The 21,640-nt window shown below is 43.7% G+C and overlaps 1 protein-coding gene across 5 annotated transcripts in view; it reads left to right on the top strand.

Annotated features, from left to right (window-relative positions):
* LOC122543785 (transcriptional-regulating factor 1-like) overlaps positions 1 to 21,640 on the top strand; it is a 90,720-nt gene that overhangs the window by 42,062 nt on the left and 27,018 nt on the right. For 3 of the 5 annotated variants that reach the window (XM_043682554.2, XM_087983574.1, XM_087983575.1), the window contains exons 2-3: positions 13,512 to 14,604; positions 19,509 to 19,687. In XM_043682554.2, the coding sequence (XP_043538489.1) occupies positions 13,584 to 14,604; positions 19,509 to 19,687 (1,200 nt within the window). In that variant the 5' untranslated portion in view covers positions 13,512 to 13,583. Of the gene's footprint in view, positions 1 to 4,489; positions 4,651 to 13,511; positions 14,605 to 19,508; positions 19,688 to 21,640 lie in introns of those variants that run through there. The other 2 variants (XM_043682556.2, XM_043682553.2) reach the window with 1 other exon arrangement.

Here is a 21,640-nt window from a genome sequence, read left to right as displayed (position 1 = left end):
GGAACTGTGACCACTGCAGTTTTATTCTGCGTGTTACACAACCCCCATGCTCTGTGTCTCTATTTTTATCAATGTCGTCTCACCCCTTACACAGTGCACTGCCATTTGGGAGTGACAGGCCATGAGCAAATATCCAGAGGCCAACAAGGCAAATGGCAGGGAAGTCAGGAAACCTCTCTTCAGACAGTGCTTGTCCCACTCAGATCTTATATTTAGTTCAATGAATACTTACGACTGATGGCGAGAGTGTAGCATTACATTGTAGCTAACCCTATAACCAGCCAATAACCCATTCTCACACTCTGAGATATGATTCCCTCTCCACTCTCCCATTCTGACACTCCGGAATTCGATTCCCTCTCTACTCTCCCATTCTGACACTCCGGAATACGATTCCCTCTCCACTCTCCCATTCTGACACTCTGGGATAAGATTCCCTGTCTACTTTCCCTTTCTGAGACAATGGGATAAGATTCCTTCTCCACTCTCCCATTCTGACACTCTGGGATGAGATTCCCTCTCCTCCGGCCCATTCTGACACTCTGGGATGAGATTCCCTCTCCTCCAGCCCATTCTGACACTCTGGGATAAGATTCCCTCTCTCCAGCCCATTGTGACACTCTGGGATAAGATTCCCTCTCCACTCTCCCATTCTGACACTCTGGGATGAGATTCCCTCTCCTCCGGCCCATTCTGACACTCTGGGATAAGAGTCTTTCCCTAACAAGAATTCTGCTAGCCATACACAGCCTGGCCAACAAAGGACTTCAAGCTCACAACAATGCTGTTAATCCTTAACTGCCCTTTCACGTGACCATGCAAGCCACTCAGTTCAAGGGTGGTTATGAATGGGCAATAAACACTGGTCTTGCCAGCAACATTCCATGAAAGAATATGGAAAGAATGCTTGAATTGATAATTATTTGATAAGAATTCAAAGACAACTGTCCTTAGCCGGCACAGATAATGGCCAATGAAGCAAGAAATCTTCAGGATACTTGTATTCGCTCAGTTCTCCACACTGTTGAACCATTCAGTTTATCATGGCTGACCCACATCTATCTACCCCACTTAACTTCTCAAAGAAGACTGTCCCAAATTTCCTATCTCTTTTCTAGGAGAATCCCCTCAGGATCTTATACTGGTCAATTAAGTCACATATTCATTTTCTAAACTTTATCAGACACAAGCCTAGCCTGCCCAGCCTTCCACTGTATTTACCTCCTTCTTTGAATAAGGAGGCCAGTACTGTACAATGGCCCTCATGATAAATGGTACCATTACTTCAGTTTTCCTAATTATTTGCTGGAGCTGCAAACTAATCTTTTTGCCACTCATGCATTAAGGCACCACGGTCCCTCAGCATCTCAGAACTTTGCAATCTCTCACCATTCTTTTTTATTCTTCCTATCAAAACGTCACATTTTGCCACCTTTCACTTCATTTGCCAGATCATTTTTCTCTTTTATTTGTTCACGGAATGTAGGTGTCATTGACAAGACTAGCATTTATCGTCCATCCCTAATTGCCCTGGAGAAGGTGGTGATGAGCTGTCGTTCTGAAATGCTGTAGGTTGAACTATACTGGTCTTAGGGAGGGTTTGACCGGTGTCTGTGAAGGAACAGCAATATCATGTAAAGTCAGATGGTGCATGACTTGGAGTATAACTTGCCACTGGTGCTGTTCACATAGATTGTCTGCCCTTGACCTTCAGCTTGCAGAGATCACAGGACCCGTTGTGTGTCAAGCAGTGTGACAGATCTAAGTCATCCTACAACAAACAGATCAGATTTAAGTGCTGCAGTCCTGCTACATCCAATCGTGAATAGTGACAGACAATTAAATATCTCAGAGAAGGAGATTTTCAATACCCCCTTCCATAATGATGGGGAGGCCAGCACATTAGGGCAGTGCAAAAGACTGGACTAAAGCATTCACAACTATACTCAGCCAGAAATCATCCCCTCCAAATGTCCACAGCATCACAAATGCTAGTTTTCAGTCAATATGATTTGCTCCAAATGATATCAAGAAAGAGCTGAAGGCACTGCATATTGCAAATGCTATGAGCCCTGACAATATTCCGGCAATACTTCCAGTGGTACGCTGGCCAAGCTGTTCTACCACATTTACAACATTGGCATCAAGCTGACAAAGCCAGGAAGTCCTGAACACAGGTAGCAGGATAAATCCAACCGGCCAATTTCCACGCTATTACTCTGCTCTCAATCGTGTGCAAAGGTCATGGACGGGGCTATCAGCTGCATGTGTAAGCCATGTGTAAGATGTACTCCAACTGATCACCAAAGCTCCTCAGTCAGAACCATCAAAATACTTTATATAAATTGCAAAATGTTGGGGATCCATCAATGATCCTGTGATATGCCACTTGTTACATCTTGTAAAGTGAACCATTTGTTCCTATCCCCTTTTCTTTGTTAGCTAGTGAGTCTTCTACCATATTATACATTACCCCAAAAGCATGAGCTTCTAGTTTCCCTAGTCATCTTTGATGTGGCATCTTGATAAAGGCCTTCTGGAAATGAGAGTGCAGTATATCCACAGCACATGTTACTCCTTTAAAGAATTCCAAAAAATTGTTTCAAGGTGATTTCCCTTTCACTAAACCACGTGGACTCTGCCCTATTGCCTTTAAGTTTTTTAAGTGTGCTGCTGTAATGGTATTAATAATAACTTCTAACATTTGATTTGATTTATTACTGTCACATGTAGTGAGATATAGTAAAAAGTATTGTTTTGCATGCTAACCAGACAAATCATATCTTACATAAGTACATCAGGGTAGTAGAACAGAATGCAAAATATAGTATTACAGCTACAGAGAAGGTGCAGAGATACATCCACTCTAATATATGAGAGGTTCATTCAGAAGTCTGATAACAGTGGGTAAGAAGCTGTTCTTGAATCTGTTAATATGTGTTTTCAAACTTTTGTATCTTCTGCATGATGAAGAGGGTGGAAGAAAGTATAACGGGGATGGGAGGAGTCTTTGGTTATGTTGGCTGCTTTCCCAAGGCAGTAGGAAGTGGAGATGGAGTCAATGGATAGAAGACTGGTTTGAGTGATGGACTGGGCTGCGTTCACAACTCTCTGCAACATTTCCCCATTAGAAGATTTAATTAGCCTGTAGTTTCCAGTTTCCCTCACTTTTTGAATAAATACACTTAAGAGGACTGATTTACAGATCTATGGAAAGGGATCAAAAATTTGCACTGTTGTATGAAATAACAACAGAACTTTGACTAGTCTTTGTAATGATGAAAACATTTGATGGAATAAATGTAGAGATGCATGGTGGCTGGACCATAACTGAGGAACATTAATGTAAGTTAGTCACAACTAAATCCAACAGGGAATTCAAGAGTGAATGCTGTGTTAAAGTCAAATGCTGTGAATGCTGGAAATCTGAAATGAAAACAAACACAATCCTGGAAAAACTCAGCTGGCAGGTAGCCTATGTGAAAGAAACGGAGTTTACACTTCAGCTTATACTAAATCTATTATCGGACTGATGCTGATGGAAACATTATTTCAAAATGAAACATTAATTCTGCTTCTCTCCAAAGAGACTGCCTGAACTGCTGAGTATTTCCAGGACATTTTATTTTAGAAGAATACGTTGAGCAGCTCATTGAAGAGGACATGGTGGGGGGGTTCATGTGGGGCATCAACACCTACATGAACTGTAGTCACTCATACCCAGAGTACACACAGGAATCTCTCACCTTACTGAACACTGACCATCAGTGATATTCACAGACAGCACATAATCAAATACACACTTGGATCTTTCACACTCCTGCACACAGTCCACACTTTTACATGCTCAGTACACATTCCATACATGCCCAGTACACATTCCACACATGCCCAGTACACATTCTGTATACAGTCAGTACACATTGTATGCGCACCCAATGCACATTATACACACAACCAGTACATACACTGCACACTCGCTCTCCTTATGCACCCAGTAAATACAGGTACTGCACTTCTCTACACACCCGATGTTCTGTCAGTGGGCAGTGTGGTGTTGTTAAGTACCTGCACACTGCTGCATTAGTGATTAGACAGTCCATACTATGAATGAGAAATACATCCGTGTTGGTCTAGAATGGCCTCGAGACATCAAAGACACTTCAAAAGCAGCCACAGGGGCCTGGAAGTGTAGTTGGCCTTGAAGCTCTTTGACCTGCCAAGACGTACCTGACAAGAGTTAACATATACAGCTGCCCAGAAGCAGTTAGAATTACAGAAGTGTCAACGCACCCATAGGAGTCAACAGAAAAACAAGACGAGGACGCGAGCAGATCTGACTTTTCAAGATAGCATAAGTACTGCGGTCACAGGAGGAAGGAAGTTGCAGTCTCATTCAGCCTCACAATGTAGCTTCAAGAGAGGTTAGTCACCCAATAAGATTAGCAAACTTAAGCAGCAGAAAGAGAGGAACAAAAGACATAAATTAAGAAAGTCCTGAGAGGAAAAATAAAACAAAGACCGAAACCATGAGATGGGGGAGTCTCAGACCTATCTACAAAAATCCAGTGCAAACTATTTCCAACTTCATACAGCCTAGACATGGAGGGAGACCTTAACAGCAGTAGTATAGAACAACTTCGATCTCTGGTAAGTTAGTCCTTAAATCATAAAAAAACTGTGATCAATTTTCAGCCATTCTCTAAGATATGTGATGTGAAATATGGTGGCAATTTTAAAACTGAACATGCATTAAGGTGGTCTTAGCAACACACCCCATTTAAATCCCAAAGACTCTTTATTGGAAACTACCCCACATATAGTTAGCTGCTGCAGTGGTCAGTCTATCTAGCACATGCCAGAACGTTTCTTAGGTAGCCGTGAAGGCAGCTTCAATCATTAACAGCTAAAGGTCAACGCCTGCAATATGTCAGGCTAGTCAAGTCACATTTTGTTCTTAAAGTCTGCTTAAACTTTTGCCCTTTCTTTACCTCCACTGGCCACCAGGTCTTCATCCCCATTGATTTCTTCGCTAGGTATTAGTGGCCTAGGCTGCCAGGCAGTGATGGAATTGAACCTTCATGTTCCTATCTCTTCCATTGGACTTGAAACATTTCCGGTATTTTTCTTCCGACAGACCTGATGAGTTTCTCCAGCACTTTCTGCTGTTATTTTCCTATCATTTGAAACCGCATCCACAGCTTCAGCACTGGGAAGGAGGCTTTCAGGTTATGCAACATAGAACATAGAACAATACAGCACAGAACAGGCCCTTCGGCCCACGATGTTGTGCCGAACATTTGTCCTAGCTTAAGCACCTATCCATGTACCTATCCAATTGCCACTTAAAGGTCACCAATGATTCTGACTCTGCCACTCCCACAGGCAGCGCATTCCATGCCCCCACCACTCTCTGGGTAAAGAACCTATCCCTGACATCCCCCCTATACCTTCCACCCTTCACCTTAAATTTATGTCCCCTTGTTATGTTGGATTTCAGCCTCAAAGCCCCATAAACAGTAGGAGCCATCATGTTAGAATTCCTGCACTCTGAGAGTGAGAATCAGAGTACACTCTACAGATGTATAAAGCAGTAAGTTACATTAAACCTATATGGAACTAGACAATCCAGTATATGCAGCTTCTTTGAGACCTGACTTGGAGCATTGTGAGTACTTCTAGTCTCCTCATTATATAAAAGGCTTTGGAGGATCTTTTAAAGAGATTGACAAGGATGAAACTGCAAGGTTCCACCTATCAGAAATGACTGAACAGGCAGCGGTACTTTCGAATAGAAAACAGAAAGCTGAAGGGTGACCCAACGTGGCTCTTTAACTATATGGAAGAATCGCGGTAAAGTGAATATTCCCCTCACAGTAGGGAGACCAGAACTAGGATGCTATCAATATTAAACAGTCACCAACTAATCCATTGTGAAATTCAGGAGAAACATCTTCAGAGAGTGAGCAAAATGCGGAACTCACTCCCACAGGGAAGGATCAAGGGGAATCACGTTAATGTGTTTCAGGGCAAAGCTGTGTAAACACATGACAGAGAAAGGAAAAGAAGGATAGGGTGATGAAGAGCAATGAAGAGAGCAGTGGGAAGAGGAGTGGCAGGAACCTGTTGAACCAAACTGCCTGTGGCTATGCTAACAATGCTATGTATTATGACGTTAAAAATCACACAACACCAGGTTATAGTCCAACAGGTTTATTTGGAAGTACAAGCTCTCAGAGCGCTGCTCCTTCGTCAGGTAGCTAGAGCAGTGCTCCGAAAGCTTGTACTTCCAAATAAACCTGTTGGACTATAACCTGGTGTTGTGTGATTTTTAGCTTTGTCCACCTGGGTCCAGCAGCAGCACCTCCACATCATGTACTATGACGATAGACTGAACTACAGAGAGGTAGAAACATTGGCATATAAAAGTGTGCTGAAGGTCGAAAATGAACATTCCAACAATATTATTGTGCACACTTCAAACTCCTGAAGACAATGACAGCAATTAGTACTGGTTTATTCAAATGCAAAGTGAAAGAACTTCTTTTTCAGAAAACAATAGCTTTGGACCAATATGGCAGCAACTGCAGACACCTGGTGTATTTTGTGTGGTGTGTCTGGGGACAGTAGGAAGGACATAGGTGGGCTGGTCCTGGGAATGAGAATCAATCTGAATGGTGAGGATGCTACCCACTGTACTGCATGTCGTGGTGATGCACAAGTGGAACAGGTCCTCCAATATTCCTCCAAAACCAGCAGTTTTCTGGGATTGTTGTGGTATTTTTAAAACAACCTGTTAATTTCACCTGCTCCAGAATCATCTCTGGAGCAGGTGTAATTTGAATGCAGGCTTTCTGGTCCAGAGAGAGCAATACTACCACTGCGCCATGAATCCCTATGGTCCTGTTGGAGACTGATTGTTAATCACTGTGATTTAGCTCCACCAGATTGATTCTAGCGATGAGGCATTTTTCTTGTGAAGGGAGATTGAGCTGTTTAGGCCGACACTCTCTATTCGGAGAAGAGATCTAATTGAGTTGTATAACGTGCTGAAGGAGACTGATAAAGTAGTCGGAGAGAGGATGTTTCTTCCTGTGGAGCAATCTAAAACAAGAGATCATGGTTTTAGGATAAGGATAGCAGACTTAGAACTGAGATGAGGAGAAATTATTTCTCTCAAAGGTCACGAATCTATGGAATTCACAACCATAGAGTATGGTGGATGCTGGGGATTTGAGTAAATTTAAGGAGGATGTAGACATTTTTATTTAGTAATGGGTTGAAGGTTATGGAGAGCGGACAAGACTCTGGAGTCAAGGCCAAGATGAGATCAGTCTGGATCAAATTAAGGGGTGACCCGGCTTGAGGGGCTGAATTGCCAACTCCATCTCTCATGTTCTTATTGATTACCAGCTTATCACAAGATAGTCTGCAAAGAACTGGCCATTTTCTAACCGTGGAACACTGTGCTTACTTTCGTTTACAGAAGGAAATAGAGAATGTCTGAAAGATGGAGGTAGAAATTCACAGGAAGATGAGGGATTCACTTCCTGAGCCATTCAACCTCAGTCTGAAAGTGTCCAAAGTAAGGGTGTTGATGGTTTCGGTATTTTACTGATACTGCCAGACCAGAATCAGCTGTGGTTCACTGGCCACTGTCTTGCCCTCTGAGTTAGAAAATCATGGATTCAAGCTCCCTTTTGGAGAATTCAAATGCATAATTTAGATTGATAATGTCAGTGCAAGTGCTGAGGTACTGCCGCACTGTCTGAGGATCAGTGCTGAGGGAGTGCACCACTGTCAGAGAGTCAGTGCAGAGGGAGTACCACACTGTCGGAGGGTCAGTGCAGAGGGAGCGCTGTACAGTCGGAGAGTCAGCGTTGAGGGAGCACCACACTGTCGTAGGGTCAGTGCTGAGGGAGCGCTGCACTGATGGAGGGCCAGTGCTGAGGGTGCGCCAGACTGTCTGATGGTCAGTACTGAGGGAGCGCCACGCTGTAGGAGGGTCAGTGCTGAGGCAACAGCACACTGTCGGAGGGTCAGTGCTGAGGGAATGCCGTCCTGTCAGAGGGTCAGTGCTGAGGGAACTCCACACTGTCTGAGGATCAGTGCTCAGGGAGTGCCACACTGTCAAAGAGTCAATGCTGAGGGAGCGCTAGACTGTCGGAGGGTCAGCACTGAGGGAGCACCACACTGTCAGAGGATCAATGTTGAAGGAGCGCCAGACTGTTAAAGGGTCAGTGCTGAGGGAGCATTGTACTGTTGGGGAGTCAGTGCTGAGGTACTGCTGCACTGTCAGAGGGTCAGTGTTGAGGGAGCGCCACACTGTTGGAGGGTCAGCGCTGAGGGAACACTGTACCATCAGAGGATCAGCACTGAGAGAATGCTACACTTTCGGAGAGTCAGCATTGTGGGAGCACCGCACTGTTGGAGGGTCAGTGCTGAGTTACTGCCACACTGTCGGGGGGGGGTTAGTGCTAAGAGTGTGCTGCTTTGTTGGAGGGTTAGTGTGGAGGGAGTACTGTACTGCTGGATGTGTTTTTTTTTGTATGAGTGATCAAATTGAAACACAACTGCTCTCTAGTTTGGACATAATCCGTTCTATGGCCACACACACATATCCCATTGAAAGAAGTGCAGAAGGGATGCTCCTTGTGGTCAGGTAGATCAATTGGCTGGATAGCTGGTGTTCAATGTACAATGACGCCAACAGCATTGGTTAAATTCCTGCCTGACTGAAGTTACCAAGCAGAACTCTCCTTCTCAACCGCTCCCTTCATCCGAGGCATGGTGACCCTGAGGTTAAATCACATTCAGTCATCTCTTTCCCTCTCTAATCAGAGCTGCCTATGGTCTGGTAAGACTATGGCAACTTTTCCTTTTCCTGGCACCAAATTAATCCTTCAACCAAAAGCAGTAGAGCAGGTTACACTATCTATAGATCTTGCTTTGGCAAACAGGCTGACATGTTTTTACATTACAGCAGTTGTTACACTCCAAAGACCCTTGATTACCTGAAAAGTTTGCTGAGGTAGTGATTGATGCTGTACAAAGAACAAAGAACAAAGAAGAACAAAGAAATTTACAGCCCAGGAACAGGCCCTTCGGCCCTCCAAGCCTGAGCCGATCGAAATCTACTGTCTAAACGGTCAATTCCTAAGCATCTGTATCCCTCTGCTCCCCACCCACTCATGCATCTGTCCAGACGCATTTTAAATAAATCTACTGTGCCTGCCTCTACCACCTCTGCTGGCAACGCGTTCCAGACGCCCACCACCCTCTGTGTGAAGTACTTGCTGCGTGTATCCCCCTTAAACTTTCCACCTTTCACCTTGAAATGGAGTCTTTCTTTCAGATTATTAATCAGACTGCGTCTCCTCAAGGGCCTACTCTTATAAGGACCAGAAGGAAAACCAAGAGTAAGACAGAAACAGCCATGAAAGCTGCACAACTATTAAATCAAAGAGTAATCTTCCTGGAAATGTTCCCTTTCTCTTTCAGAATCACTGAACTGGTTTAGTGCAGGAGGAAACAATTCAGCCCATTGTGTCTGTGCTCCCAGTAGGCATTTCAGTGAATGCCACTCCCCTGTTCTCTCCCCACAAATCTGTGCACTGTTCTTTTGCAGAGAACAGTCCAATTCCCTTTTGAATGCATTACACTCTGAGAGAGCACATCCTGTACCCTGACCACTCACTGAGTGACAAAGATTTTGCTCCTTTTGCTAACCAAATTAAATTTGCACAATTTTGTTCGTGATTTTTTCACAAGTAGGAACATTTTCTCGCTTAGGCCTATCGTGACTTTGAGTCCTAACAGATCGCCTCATAGCCTTCTCTGAGCTGAGCAGAGAGGGAAGGAGATTTGGGGAGGGACCCCCAAACTTTAGGGCCCAGGAAGCTGAAAAGACAGCATCACTGGAGGAGTGATTATAGTCAGACATTTGCAAGAGTACATTAGTAGAAGTGTGCAGAGATCTTGAAGGACTTCGAAGAGGTTTCAAGAGTTAATGAGGGATAAGGCTATAGGGGAGATTTGCAAGCAAGGAAGAGAATTATGGCCACATAAATACAAACTGCTGAGGTGCTTTCAGCCCAACGTTTGTTTTATTCTGTTCAGTGTTATGGTGACCAGTGACATCACAGGATTACATTAAAGACTAAAGACCATAGCATACTTCAGTGTCCAATCTCTGCCAATGCCAACCACCCAATCCCACAGGTTAGCTCTGAAACACCCTGGCTGGGAAACCTTGTCACATACCAGAAATTCGCAATGTTCCACCAGGGTGAGGGTGACATACAGTTGCTTCCAGTATATTATTTGAGGTTGCTAGTAAGCACAAGTGACCAAGTAGAGGACTCCCAGTAAGAGCTGTTGTGGAAAGCAGGACTGCTTGGGAGTCTATAAATTAATATCTGGAAAATAAATACTATACCAGGATTACAAATCAAAATCCACACACTGCCAATGTACCATTTCTGCAGCTGGCAACTCCAGTCAACATATCATTGATCTTGCAAATCTGGGGAGGGTGACCTAGTGTTAAATGATTGTTTGCACATCATTTGATTAATTGGAGAGAGCTTTGAAACAAAAACAGAAATTTCTGGAAAACCGCAGCAGGTCTGGCAGATTCTGTGGAGAGAAAGCAAACTCAACATTTTGAGTCATAGAGTCATAGAGATATACAGCATGTAAACAGACCCTTCGGTCCGACTCGTCCATGCCAACCAGATATCCTAACCTAATCGAGTCCCACCTGCCAGCACCCGGCCCATATCCCTCCAAACCCTTCCTATTCATATACCCATCCAAATGCCTTTTAAATGTTGTCATTGTACCAGCCTCCACCACTTCCTCTGGCAGCTCATTCCATACACACACTACCTCTGCGTTAAAAAGTTGCCCCGTAGGTCCCTTTTAAATCTTTCCCCTCTCACCCTAAACCTATGCCCTCTAGTTCTGGACTCCTCCACCCCGGGGAAAAGACTTTGTCTATTTATCCTATACATGTCCCTCATGATTTTATAAACTTCTAAAAGGTAATCCCTCAGCCTCCGACGCTCCAGGGAAAACAGCCCCAGCCTGTTCAGCCTCTCCCTGTAGCTCAAATCCTCTAATCCTGGCAACATCCTTGTAAATCTTTCCTGAACCCTTTCAAGTTACACAATATCCTTCCGATAGGAAGGAGACCAGAACTGCACACAATATTCCAACAGTGGCCTATCCAATGTCCTGTACAGCTGCAACATGACCTCCCAACTCCTGCACTCAATACTCTGACCAATAAAGGAAAGCATACCAAACGCCTACTTCACTATCCTATCTACCTGCGACTCCACTTTCAAGGAGCTATGAACCTGTACTCCAAGGTTTCTTTGTTCAGCAACACTCCCTAGGACCTTACCATTAAGTATATAAGTCCTGCTAAGGTTTGCTTTCCCAAACTGCAGCACCTCGCATTTATCTGAATTAAACTCCATCTGCCACTACTCAGCCCATTGGCCCATCCGATCAAGATCCTGTTGTAATGTGAGGTAACCTTATTTTCTGTCCACTACAACTCAAATTTTGGTGTCATCTGCAAACTTACTAACTGTGCCTCTTATGCTCGCATTCAAATCATTTATATAAATGACAAACAATAGAGGACCCAGCACCGATCCTTGTAGCACTCCACTGGTCACAGGCCTCCAGTCTGAAAAACAACCCTCCACCACCACCCTGTCTTCTACCTTTGAGCCAATTGTGTATCGAGATCTAACCTTGCTCGCAGTCTCACAAGGTTGCCTTGTCAAACTCCTTACTGAAGTCCATATAGATCATGTATACCGCTCTGCCATCATCAATCCTCTTTGTTACTTATTCAAAAAACTCAATCAAGCTCATGAGACATGATTTCCCACACACAAAACCCAGTGACCCTTTTTCAGAGCTGTTTTTGTTTCAGATTTCCAACATCTGCAGATCTTTATTATTTGTACAGGTAGCTTTAATCTGTCTCTAAACCTATTCTGTCCCTGCCCTGGCAATGTTTGATAGGGACAGTGTTAGGAGAGCTTTACTCTGTATCTAACCCCATGCTGTCCCTGTCCCGGGAGTGTTTGAAGGGGATAGTGTAGAGGGAGCTTCACTCTGTATCTAACCCTGTGCTGTCCCTATCTAGGAGGCAATCTGATGGTAAATCTTGTCACTCAAGACATTATGAAATGAAGAGAAAAATACTTCATTTCCTATTATCATTGTCCATCATCTAGTGAGCAGAATACTTTGTCAAATGATTAATTATTACTGTCATGGGTATAACTAAGATCCAAATATTTGTAAATGAGAATTACTGAGAAATAGAGTGGCTGATGCTTATCTGTTCTTTGGTTAAAATTCATTTTGAAAAGGCACACCATCTGGTTTCCCCATGTCCAGTAATATTTTCTCAATGTCGGGGAACTTCTTGCACCATCCATGACAATGATAATTTGATATAAAACATTTAACCAAACTGCTAATTTGAAAACTCTTTTGATGATTCCAGTGAATAAAATCTCTCAGTCAAGGCCTCAAATATGGATCTCAGTCTGTGTTTACAGGAGTAACAGTGAGAATGTGAGTGTGTGTGATAGACATTGTGCGGGAAAGAGAGAGTGTGAGAGAGATGGTGTGTCAGAGATAGACAGTGTGTGAGAGTGAGTGAGAGAGAGGTGGGGAGAGTGTGTGAGAGAGAGAATGTGAGAAAGGGTGTGGGAGAGAGAGAGGGTGTCTGAGAGACAGTGTGTGTTTGTGAGAGGGAATGTGAGGGAGCATGTGGGACAGAGTATGTAAGAGAATGTGTAAAAGAGGGTGTGAGAGAGGGTGTGAAAAAGAGCATGTGGGAGATAGTACACGAGAGAGAATGTGTGAGACAGTGAGTTTGTGAGAGAGAGGGTGTACGACAGGGTGAGAGAGGGAGACATGGTGTAACAGAGAGTGTGTGGTAGGGACAGTGTACGAGACAGAGAGTTTGTTTCTGTGCGGGACATGCACACGCGAGAGTCACAGCATGTGAGAGACCAAGTGTGGAAAAGAGAGAGAATGTGATAGTGTGAGAGAAACAGTGTGTGAGGGAGTGAGAAAGAGGGCCTGTGAGAGTGTATGTGTGAGGTACAGGGCATTTGGGTGTGGGTATTTGAGAGTGTAAGAGAGGCTCTGTGAGCATGTCAGTGTGTGTGTGAATGTGAGACAGCATGTAAGTGTGAAAGTGTGGAAGTGTGAGAGTGTATGTGAGGGAGGGAGTGTGTGAGTGTGTGTATGAGAGAGGATCTGTGAATGTAAGTGAGAGTGTGTGTGTGAGAGGTTGTTTGAGATGATGAGTTTATGTGAGACAGCATGTGAGCGTGTGTGCCCTCCTACACACACACACATACACGTACACACACGTTCAAATTCTGACATTCAGCCCCTCCTGTTCAGCCGCCCACCCAGTGAATGTTAAGCCTAATTGATTCATGGCTAATGCCTCTGCTTTGTTTCAGCTCCCAGCTCTGGTGACTGATGACCTGCAGACTTCCTTGGCATACACAAATTAGCCAGAGTGGGTTCAAGCCATGGGCGAGCAACAGCTGAACCAGCCAGAGACCAGCGAGGGAGCGGGACTGCTTTATTTTCAACGTCACCAAGGGCAGTGTGGCCCTTTGCCTGGGATGGACAGCAGCCTCTCACACACACTTGGACTGGAGAGTGTCCCAGAGTCAAACTCTCCTGTCTCATCCTGCTTCGATCCTGACCCCATGGAGGCTGGCAGGCTGGAGTTGGGTGGACACAAAGGGTTGGAGCTGACTGGGAATGCTGGCTGGGACCACTCAGACATCAGCAACCAAGTAACTGTGAAGCAAGAGCCCAGTGATCCTAGACTGGTGAGAGCAGCAAGTGGGCATACTTATGGCCTCCTCGAACAGTGCGATTTGCAGCTGCCTAAACGAGCAGATGGGAAGTTGGACTCATTCAACAAAGCCTTCGCGAACCGACACTCTCTGGGTCACAGCTCCAGCGTGACAGGCAGCTACACACAGAACATCACACTGCGGCAAATGCTCTTGCAGAAAGCACCAGCAGAACGCTACCCTCAGCCCAGAGTGTCTCAGCACGTGCCATGCATGCCCACAAACCAGCAGCCCAAAGTTTTACTTCCGCAGTCGCTGCATTATAGCTACCCTCAGCTGCGGCGCATGGCAGGGCTGCAGCAGCAGCAGCCTCCCACTGTCAGCCAGCAGATGGCGCAAGATATCGTGCAGCAGCCCGCCATCCAAATGCAGCAACATCAGCTCCACAAACCCTCAGGTGACACCAAACAGCAGAGTGACAGCCAGCACCAAATGGGCCCCTACCACCAGGTACAGCAGCCAAGTCATCATCAGTTGTTGCAGCACATGCAGATTAGCAGGGAGCCTGTCCAGGGGCCCGTCCACCCACACCAGTGTCAGCCAGGAAAGTTCGAGCAATTCCACCACTCATTCAATGCACCTCCTCAATTCCTGTACGGTGAAAGACAACACTACAGGGTACAAGCGCAGCAGAGAGAGACCCTGACACACCAGCTCTACCAGCAGCCAAGCCACAGCTCACCAGGTACTTCTGTTTCTCCTGGAATGTATTTGGCTTCATAATGTACTGCTGCCTTAGAGCACAAGGAACCCAAGTTCAATTCCACTCTGGGGCGACTGTTTGTGTGGAGTTTGCACATTATCCCCATGTCTGCAGTTTTCTTCCACAGTCCACAGGTGTGCAGGTTAGGGTGGATTGTCCGTGCTAAAATCTCCCATGGTGTCCAGGGATGTGCAGACTAGGTGATTTAGTCATGGGAAATGCCGGGTTACAGGGATAGGATGGGGTGTGGGTCTGGGTGGGATGCTTTTCGGAGAGTCGGTGTACTCAATGGGCCGATAGGCCTGCTTCCACACTATAGGGATTATATGATTCTATGTGTGCTGATTGTTACCGTGAGTGATCTACAAGTATGTTGCTAGGAATAGAGGGTTTGAGTTATACAAAGAAGTTGGAGAAGCTGGGACTTTTTGCACTGGAGTGTAGGAGATTAAGGAGTGATCTTTTAGTGGTTTATAAAATTATGAGGGGTATAGATAAGGGGAATTGCAAAGGTCTTTTCCCTACAGTTAGGGAGTCCAAAATTAGAGGGCATAGGTTTAAGGTGAGAGGAGAAAGATTTCAAAGGGACCCAGGGGCATCCTTTTCACACATTGTGTATGGAATGAACCAAAGGAAGTGGGTATAATTACAGCAATTAAAAGACAATTGGACAGGTACATGAATAGGAAAGGTTTGGATATAGGCCAAGCACAAGAAAATAGGACTAGTTTACTTTGGAAAACCTGGTCAGCATGGACAAGTTGGACCAAAGGGTCTGTTTCCATGGTACACATCTCAATGACTCTATAAGAGTGTTACAGTGAAGATATCTATCAGAGAGTTACAATGAGTGAAGAAGGTTATATTGGTGTGTTACAGTGAAAGAAGTGGGATGCATCACACGGTTAACAATAAAGAATGTAGAATGTAATAGTGAAGGATGTGGGATTTCGCAAAATGTTAGTGAAGGATGTAGGATATATCAGAGGGTTAATAGTGAAAGGTTTGGGATATATCAGTGTTACAGTGAATGCTATGGGATATATCAGACTTACTGGGGTGTACAAAGTTAAAAATCACACAACACCAGGTTATAGTTCAATAGGTTTATTGGAAAGCACCAGCTTTTGGAGCGTTGCTCCTTCATCAGATGGTTGTGATTTTTTGCATATTAACCTGGTGTTGTGTGATTCTTAACAGTGAACAGTGTGGGATACATCAGTATGACAGTGAATGGTATGAAATATATCAGTATTACAGTGAATGGTGTGGGATAGATCAGTATTGCAGTGACGGGTGTGGGATAGATCAGCATTTCAATGAATGATGTCGGATATATCAGTGTTACAGTGAATGATATGGGACATATCATTGTTACAGTGAACCGTGTGGGAGATATCAGAGAGTTACAGTGAATATGTAGGATATATCAGTATTACAGTGAAGGATTCGGGATACATCAGTATTACAGTGAACACTGTGGGATATATCAGTATTACAGTGAATGATGTGGGATATATCAGTGTTACAGTCAAGGATGTGGGATATATCTGTGTTACAGTGAAGGATGTGGGATATATCTGTGTTACAGTGAAGGATGCGGGATATAGCAGAGAATTACAGTGGAGGATGCTGGATATTTCAGTGTTACAGTGAAGGATGTTGGATATTTCAGTATTACAGTGAACAGTGTGAGATATAACAGAGTATTATGGTGAAGCATGTGGAATATGTTATCAGTGTTATTGTGAAGGATGTGGGATACATCAGAGTTTTACAATGAAGAATGTGGAATGTTATTGTGAAGGATGAGTGATAAGATGTAAGAGCAAAAGTAGGCATTTGGTCGATCAAGTTCATTCTCTCATTCAATGTTATCACAACCGATAATCCTCAACTCTGATTTCCTGCCTTTTTTTCTGCAATAGTGTTAGGTGCCCCTCCTGGTTAAACATCTGTTTATGTTAGCCCTGAGTGTATCAGGAATGTTAGAGTGAAGAATGTGGCATTTGTCAGGGTCCTCCAGTAAAGTATTCAGGATGTCTCCAAGGATTTTGAAAAAAGTGAAGGAGCAAATTACTGCAGATGCTGAAATCTATAATGAAAACAAAAAATGCTGGAGATCACAACAGGGTCAGGCAGCATCCAAAAAAATGATTGCCATAATCTTTCAATCTCTCTGGAACTCAGGGAGGTGCCAGAAGACTGGAGAATTGGAAACATTACAGCCTTGTTTCAGAAATATTGTAAGGATAATCCCAGTAATTACAGATCAGTCTGTTTAACTTTAGTGGTGGGGTGACTTCTAGGAATAAATATTGAGGATAGGATTAGCAAGTAAATTGAAAAATGTGGCTCGAATAGTAACAGTCAGCAAGAATTTCTAAAGGGGAAATTCGAATTAACTAACCTGTTGGAGTATCTGTAAAAGGTACCAGAAAGGCTCGATGTATGTAACACTGCTGATGTGGTGTACATGGATTTTGAAACGGTGCTTGATATACTGCCACACAACAGACTTGTCAGGAAAGTTAGGGATAGAAGCCATATGGTTTCTTAATTGCTAGAAAGGCCCAGCAAGTCTGGCAGCATCTGTGAAGAGGAATCAGGGTTAACGTTTCAGATTAACATTTCAGAACTGATTGAAACTGAAAAGTCAGACCTGCTGAGCCTTGCCAGCAACTTCAGTTTTAGTCTTTGATTTCCAACATCCACAGTTCTTTCGGCTTTTACTGATACATAATTGGCTGAATGATAGGAAACAGAGAGTAATGATCAATGTATAATTTTTGGTGGAAGATTTCGAGTGAAATTTCTCAGGATTTGACATTGTTTGCAGATGAATGACACTTTGAAGAATTGTAAACTGTGAGGAGATGGTATGGAACTCCAGAAGCACATTGACAAGTTGCCGGAGTGGGCAGATAGGTGACCAATAAGATTCATGCACTTTGCGAGGAAGATGGCAGAACAGGTGGAGAGCAGTTAATAAAGCATACAGTATTCTCAGCTTTATTAGTATGGGCACAGAGTACAAGAGCCACAAGGAGGTGATTTTGAATTTGTATAAGACGCCTGTTAGACCTCATCTGGAGTATTGTGTACAGTTATGAGCATCACATTATAGGAAAGGTATAAATGCATTGGAGAGAGTGCTGAAACAATTTACAAGAAGGGTTATAGGAATGAAAGACTTTAATTTTGAGGATAGATTGAAGCAGCTGGGACTGTTCTTCTTGGAGAGAAAAAGCCCAAGAGGAGATTTGATCGAGGTTTTCATGCTGGGTACGGTAGCTGGAGAGAAACATTTAAAGTGATGTGCAAACCTTCACGCAGCACAAAGTTGTGGTCTGGAATGCACTGCCTAGAAATGTGGCAATGGTTCAATTGCAGCATTTAAGAAGGGCACTGGATAATTCTTTGGCTGGAAATTGGGTGCAAGTGTATGGGGAAGAGGGAGGAGATTGGCAGTGGGTAATGATGTTCATTTGTAAAGCTGGTGCAGTCACAATGGACTGAATTACTCCCTTCTGTGTTATTATGGTTCTGTGATTTGAGCTTAAAAATGTGTTGCTGGAAAAGCGCAGCAGGTCAGGCAGCATCAAAGGAGCAGGAGAATCGACGTTTCAGGCATAAGCCCTTCTTCAGGATTCCTGACCTGCTGCGCTTTTCCAGCAACACATTTTTAAGCTCTGATCTCCAGCATCTGCAGTCCTCACTTTCTCCTGGTTCTGTGATTTGACAGGTTATCAACTAGTGAGGAGGTGGTATGTGTGACAGAGCATTAAAATACAACCCTTCAAAATCTTTCAAATCATAGCAAGAGGTGGCTTCTCAGTCCACCCAGCCTATTCTGTGTTCAATCAGATCCTGCCTAATCCTGTTACTCAACTCCATTTACTCTTTTTTTTGATAAATATCTGATTCCTTCAGCCTAACAAAAATCAATGTCAGTCTTCGAATTTTTAGTAAAGGCAAGGGAGATGGAAACCTTCGTGGAATACCAATGATGGGGTATTTTAGAGTCCTGTTAAATTTTGTAGATATACAATGGCTACTGCAGTAACAGGCCATTCAGATCAACTGCTCTGTGCTGTTTATCTGCTCTACACAAATTTACTCCCACCCCCCTTCATCTTCCCTTCTCCCCCATAACATACCCTTTTGTTCCTTTCTCCCTTGCATTTATTTAGATCTCCTTTAAACCCATATGTGTCTTGACTAATCACAGGCTATAACTTAGGTCAGTTGATTTCACCAGTACCTTCAGGTAAAGTGCCTCAAAGTACTAGTGCCTCATTGGCAGAAGAGTTTTCCTCCTCTTTATCTGCTTATTGAAGACTTTTAAATGTCAGGTTTTGTCAAACAGGGGAATTCTCTCTGGTCAACACTCTTCTCACAAGCAATGTTACCTCAGTTCCTCATTGCACACTGTGTTTTGGGAGATCTTCTGGATATCCAACATAATGAAGAACATTCAATCAGCTGTGTGAAGTAGTAAGGTCCAATGGAAACGCAAAGTTTAATAAAGTTTAATAAAGGTAAACCAATCTGATCAACTGAACTGACAATATTATTAATGTCCTAACCTAGAGGAGGTTTTAAGATATGAAACATTAGGCATAGAGATGTTTCCATTTGCAGAAATAACTGAACCGTGGGCATAAATATATATAAAATGGTCACTTCCATATCCAACAGATAAATTTAAGAGGACAAAGGAATCGAAGAGTATGCTAATGGGGTGAAATGAAATAGAATGGTGTAGTGTTTGTGTGCAGTGTAATCACCAACACAATGCTGTTCGGCTGAAAGGCCTATTTTTTCACAGACCTGAATGTGTTCAATCCACCAACTGATTACTGACTCTCCTCCTTGTGTTTCAGTGCAGAGTCCTCAGCAGCTCAACAACTCTCCCTCCATGCAGTACACAATGGGCTGTTCAAGGCAGGAGCTGGAGAACGGCGAGCACTCCGCATGTGCAGAGTTTCAGGGTCCACTGAACATGCCAGTTGCTAAAGAAGTGGGATCACAGGCCTGCCCACCAGGCATCTTCTGGCAGCAGGTAGGGGCACGTGGAGATACAGCATTCCTGTTTGAAGCACTCAATCTGATCCATATGCTGATATCTCGTCTCGCTGGAGGAAGTCAGTCACAGATATTAGGTTCAATAGTTTCATTGTTTTGTCTTCTCTTTTTCCCCTGGAAATCATGACGAAGGTGATCACATGCGAGTGAGAAGGGAGTGAGTGGGGATTGGGCACCATCCCAACTTTGACCTATCTGAACTTGCAAACCAGGTGACACCTCTTTATTAATTTCCTTACTTGGCTCAATATCACCAGGTTAAATGTAAAACCCTTAAAATAAAACTTGCAGTTCTATGTGCCTTTAATGTAAGAGAACTTCCCATAGGAATGTCATCAGTCAAAATTAAATATCGCACTATGACAGACATTACCACAAGATTGGTCAAAAAGGTAAGTGGAAGCAGTAACTTCAAGAAAGAGAGAGATGCAGAGACATTTAGAGAAGAAATTCAGAGATTAGGCTCCAAACAGCTGAAACCAATCGTGCAGTGAAACAAGAAGACGTGCAAGACGGCAATGAAATGAAACGTAACTATTTTATTCAAAAAGGGATGAAGACAGAAAACAGGAAACTAAAGGCTAGTTAACATATAAAATAGAGATGTTATAAGCTACTATTTAAGATGTTACAGCAAAGCACTAGAATAACACATGGTAATGAGCAGAGTTAACATGGTTTAGTGAAAGAGTATTTAACTAATTTGTTGGGGCTCTTTGAGGAACTGGCATGCAGTGTGGGTAAAGGAGAGCCAGTCAATATACAGTACTTAAATTCCCAGAAGACATTTGATAGTCTTCATAACAAAAAGTTATTACAGTAAATAAAATCTCATGGTGTAGGAACTAACCTTTTGTATGGATAGATTAGCTAGCTAATAGGAAACAGTGTTGGCAACTCTATAACTGGGTCATTTTCTGGTTGCAATATGTATAAAGTGATTTGCCACAGGGATCAGTGATTGAACCTCAATATTTTATCATTTATTTCAATGATTTGGATGGAAGGTTCAGTGGTAAATGGTAAATATGCTGATCACAGAAAGATCAGTAGGGAAGTGAGTTGTAAGGAGATTACACCAAAGGAGTACAGATAAAGTGAGTGACAAAGCTGTAGTGGGCGAAGTAACATCATGTCACACAAATGTCAGGCAATGAGCGTCTAAGAGACAATCTAAACATTGCCCCTTAAGACAGGGTGGCATGGTGGCTCACTGCTGCCTCACCAGGGAACTGGGTTCAAGTCCACCCTCAGGAGACTGTCTGTGTGGAGTTTGCACATTCTCCCTGTGTTTGCGTGGGTTTCCTCCAGGTGCTCCAGTTTCCTCCCACAGTCCAAAGATATGCAAGTTAAGCAGATTGGCAATGCTAAATTACCCAGAATGTCCAGGGATATGCAGGATAGATGGGTCAGCCATGGTAAAAGTGAGGTTACGGGGTAGGGAGCAGGTATGGATGGGATGTTCTTCAGAGGCTCATTATGGAATTGATGGGCCAAATGGTCTGCTTCTCCTCTGTTGGGTTTCTACGATATTCAATGGGTTTGCCTTCACTGAAACAATCCTCAACATCTCAGTGGTTACCACTGCCCAGAATCATGCTCCAAGTTTGTGAAATATGGAGATGGTGATGGTTTTTGATTAGATTAGATTAGAATACTTACAGTACGGCAACAGGCCCTTCGGCCCAACAAGTCCACACCGACCCTTCGAAGAGCAACCCACCCAGAACCACTCCCCTACATTTCCCCCTTCACCTAACACTATGGGCAATTTAGCATGGCCAATCCACCCTAACCCGCACACCTTTGGACTGTGGGAGGAAACCGGAGCACCTGGAGGAAACCCACACAGACATGGGGAGAATGTGCAAACTCCACACAGACAGTTGCCTGAAGCGGGAATTAAACCCAGGTCTCTGGTGCTGTGAGG

The sequence above is a fragment of the Chiloscyllium plagiosum genome, unplaced genomic scaffold (assembly GCF_037043375.1).
Source record: "Chiloscyllium plagiosum isolate Xiang-an unplaced genomic scaffold, Cpla_swu_hap1 HiC_scaffold_46, whole genome shotgun sequence".
Classification (NCBI taxonomy): domain Eukaryota; kingdom Metazoa; phylum Chordata; class Chondrichthyes; order Orectolobiformes; family Hemiscylliidae; genus Chiloscyllium; species Chiloscyllium plagiosum.
Note: the sequence above shows the minus strand (reverse complement) of the source record. Positions and strands in the feature narration are given on the sequence as shown.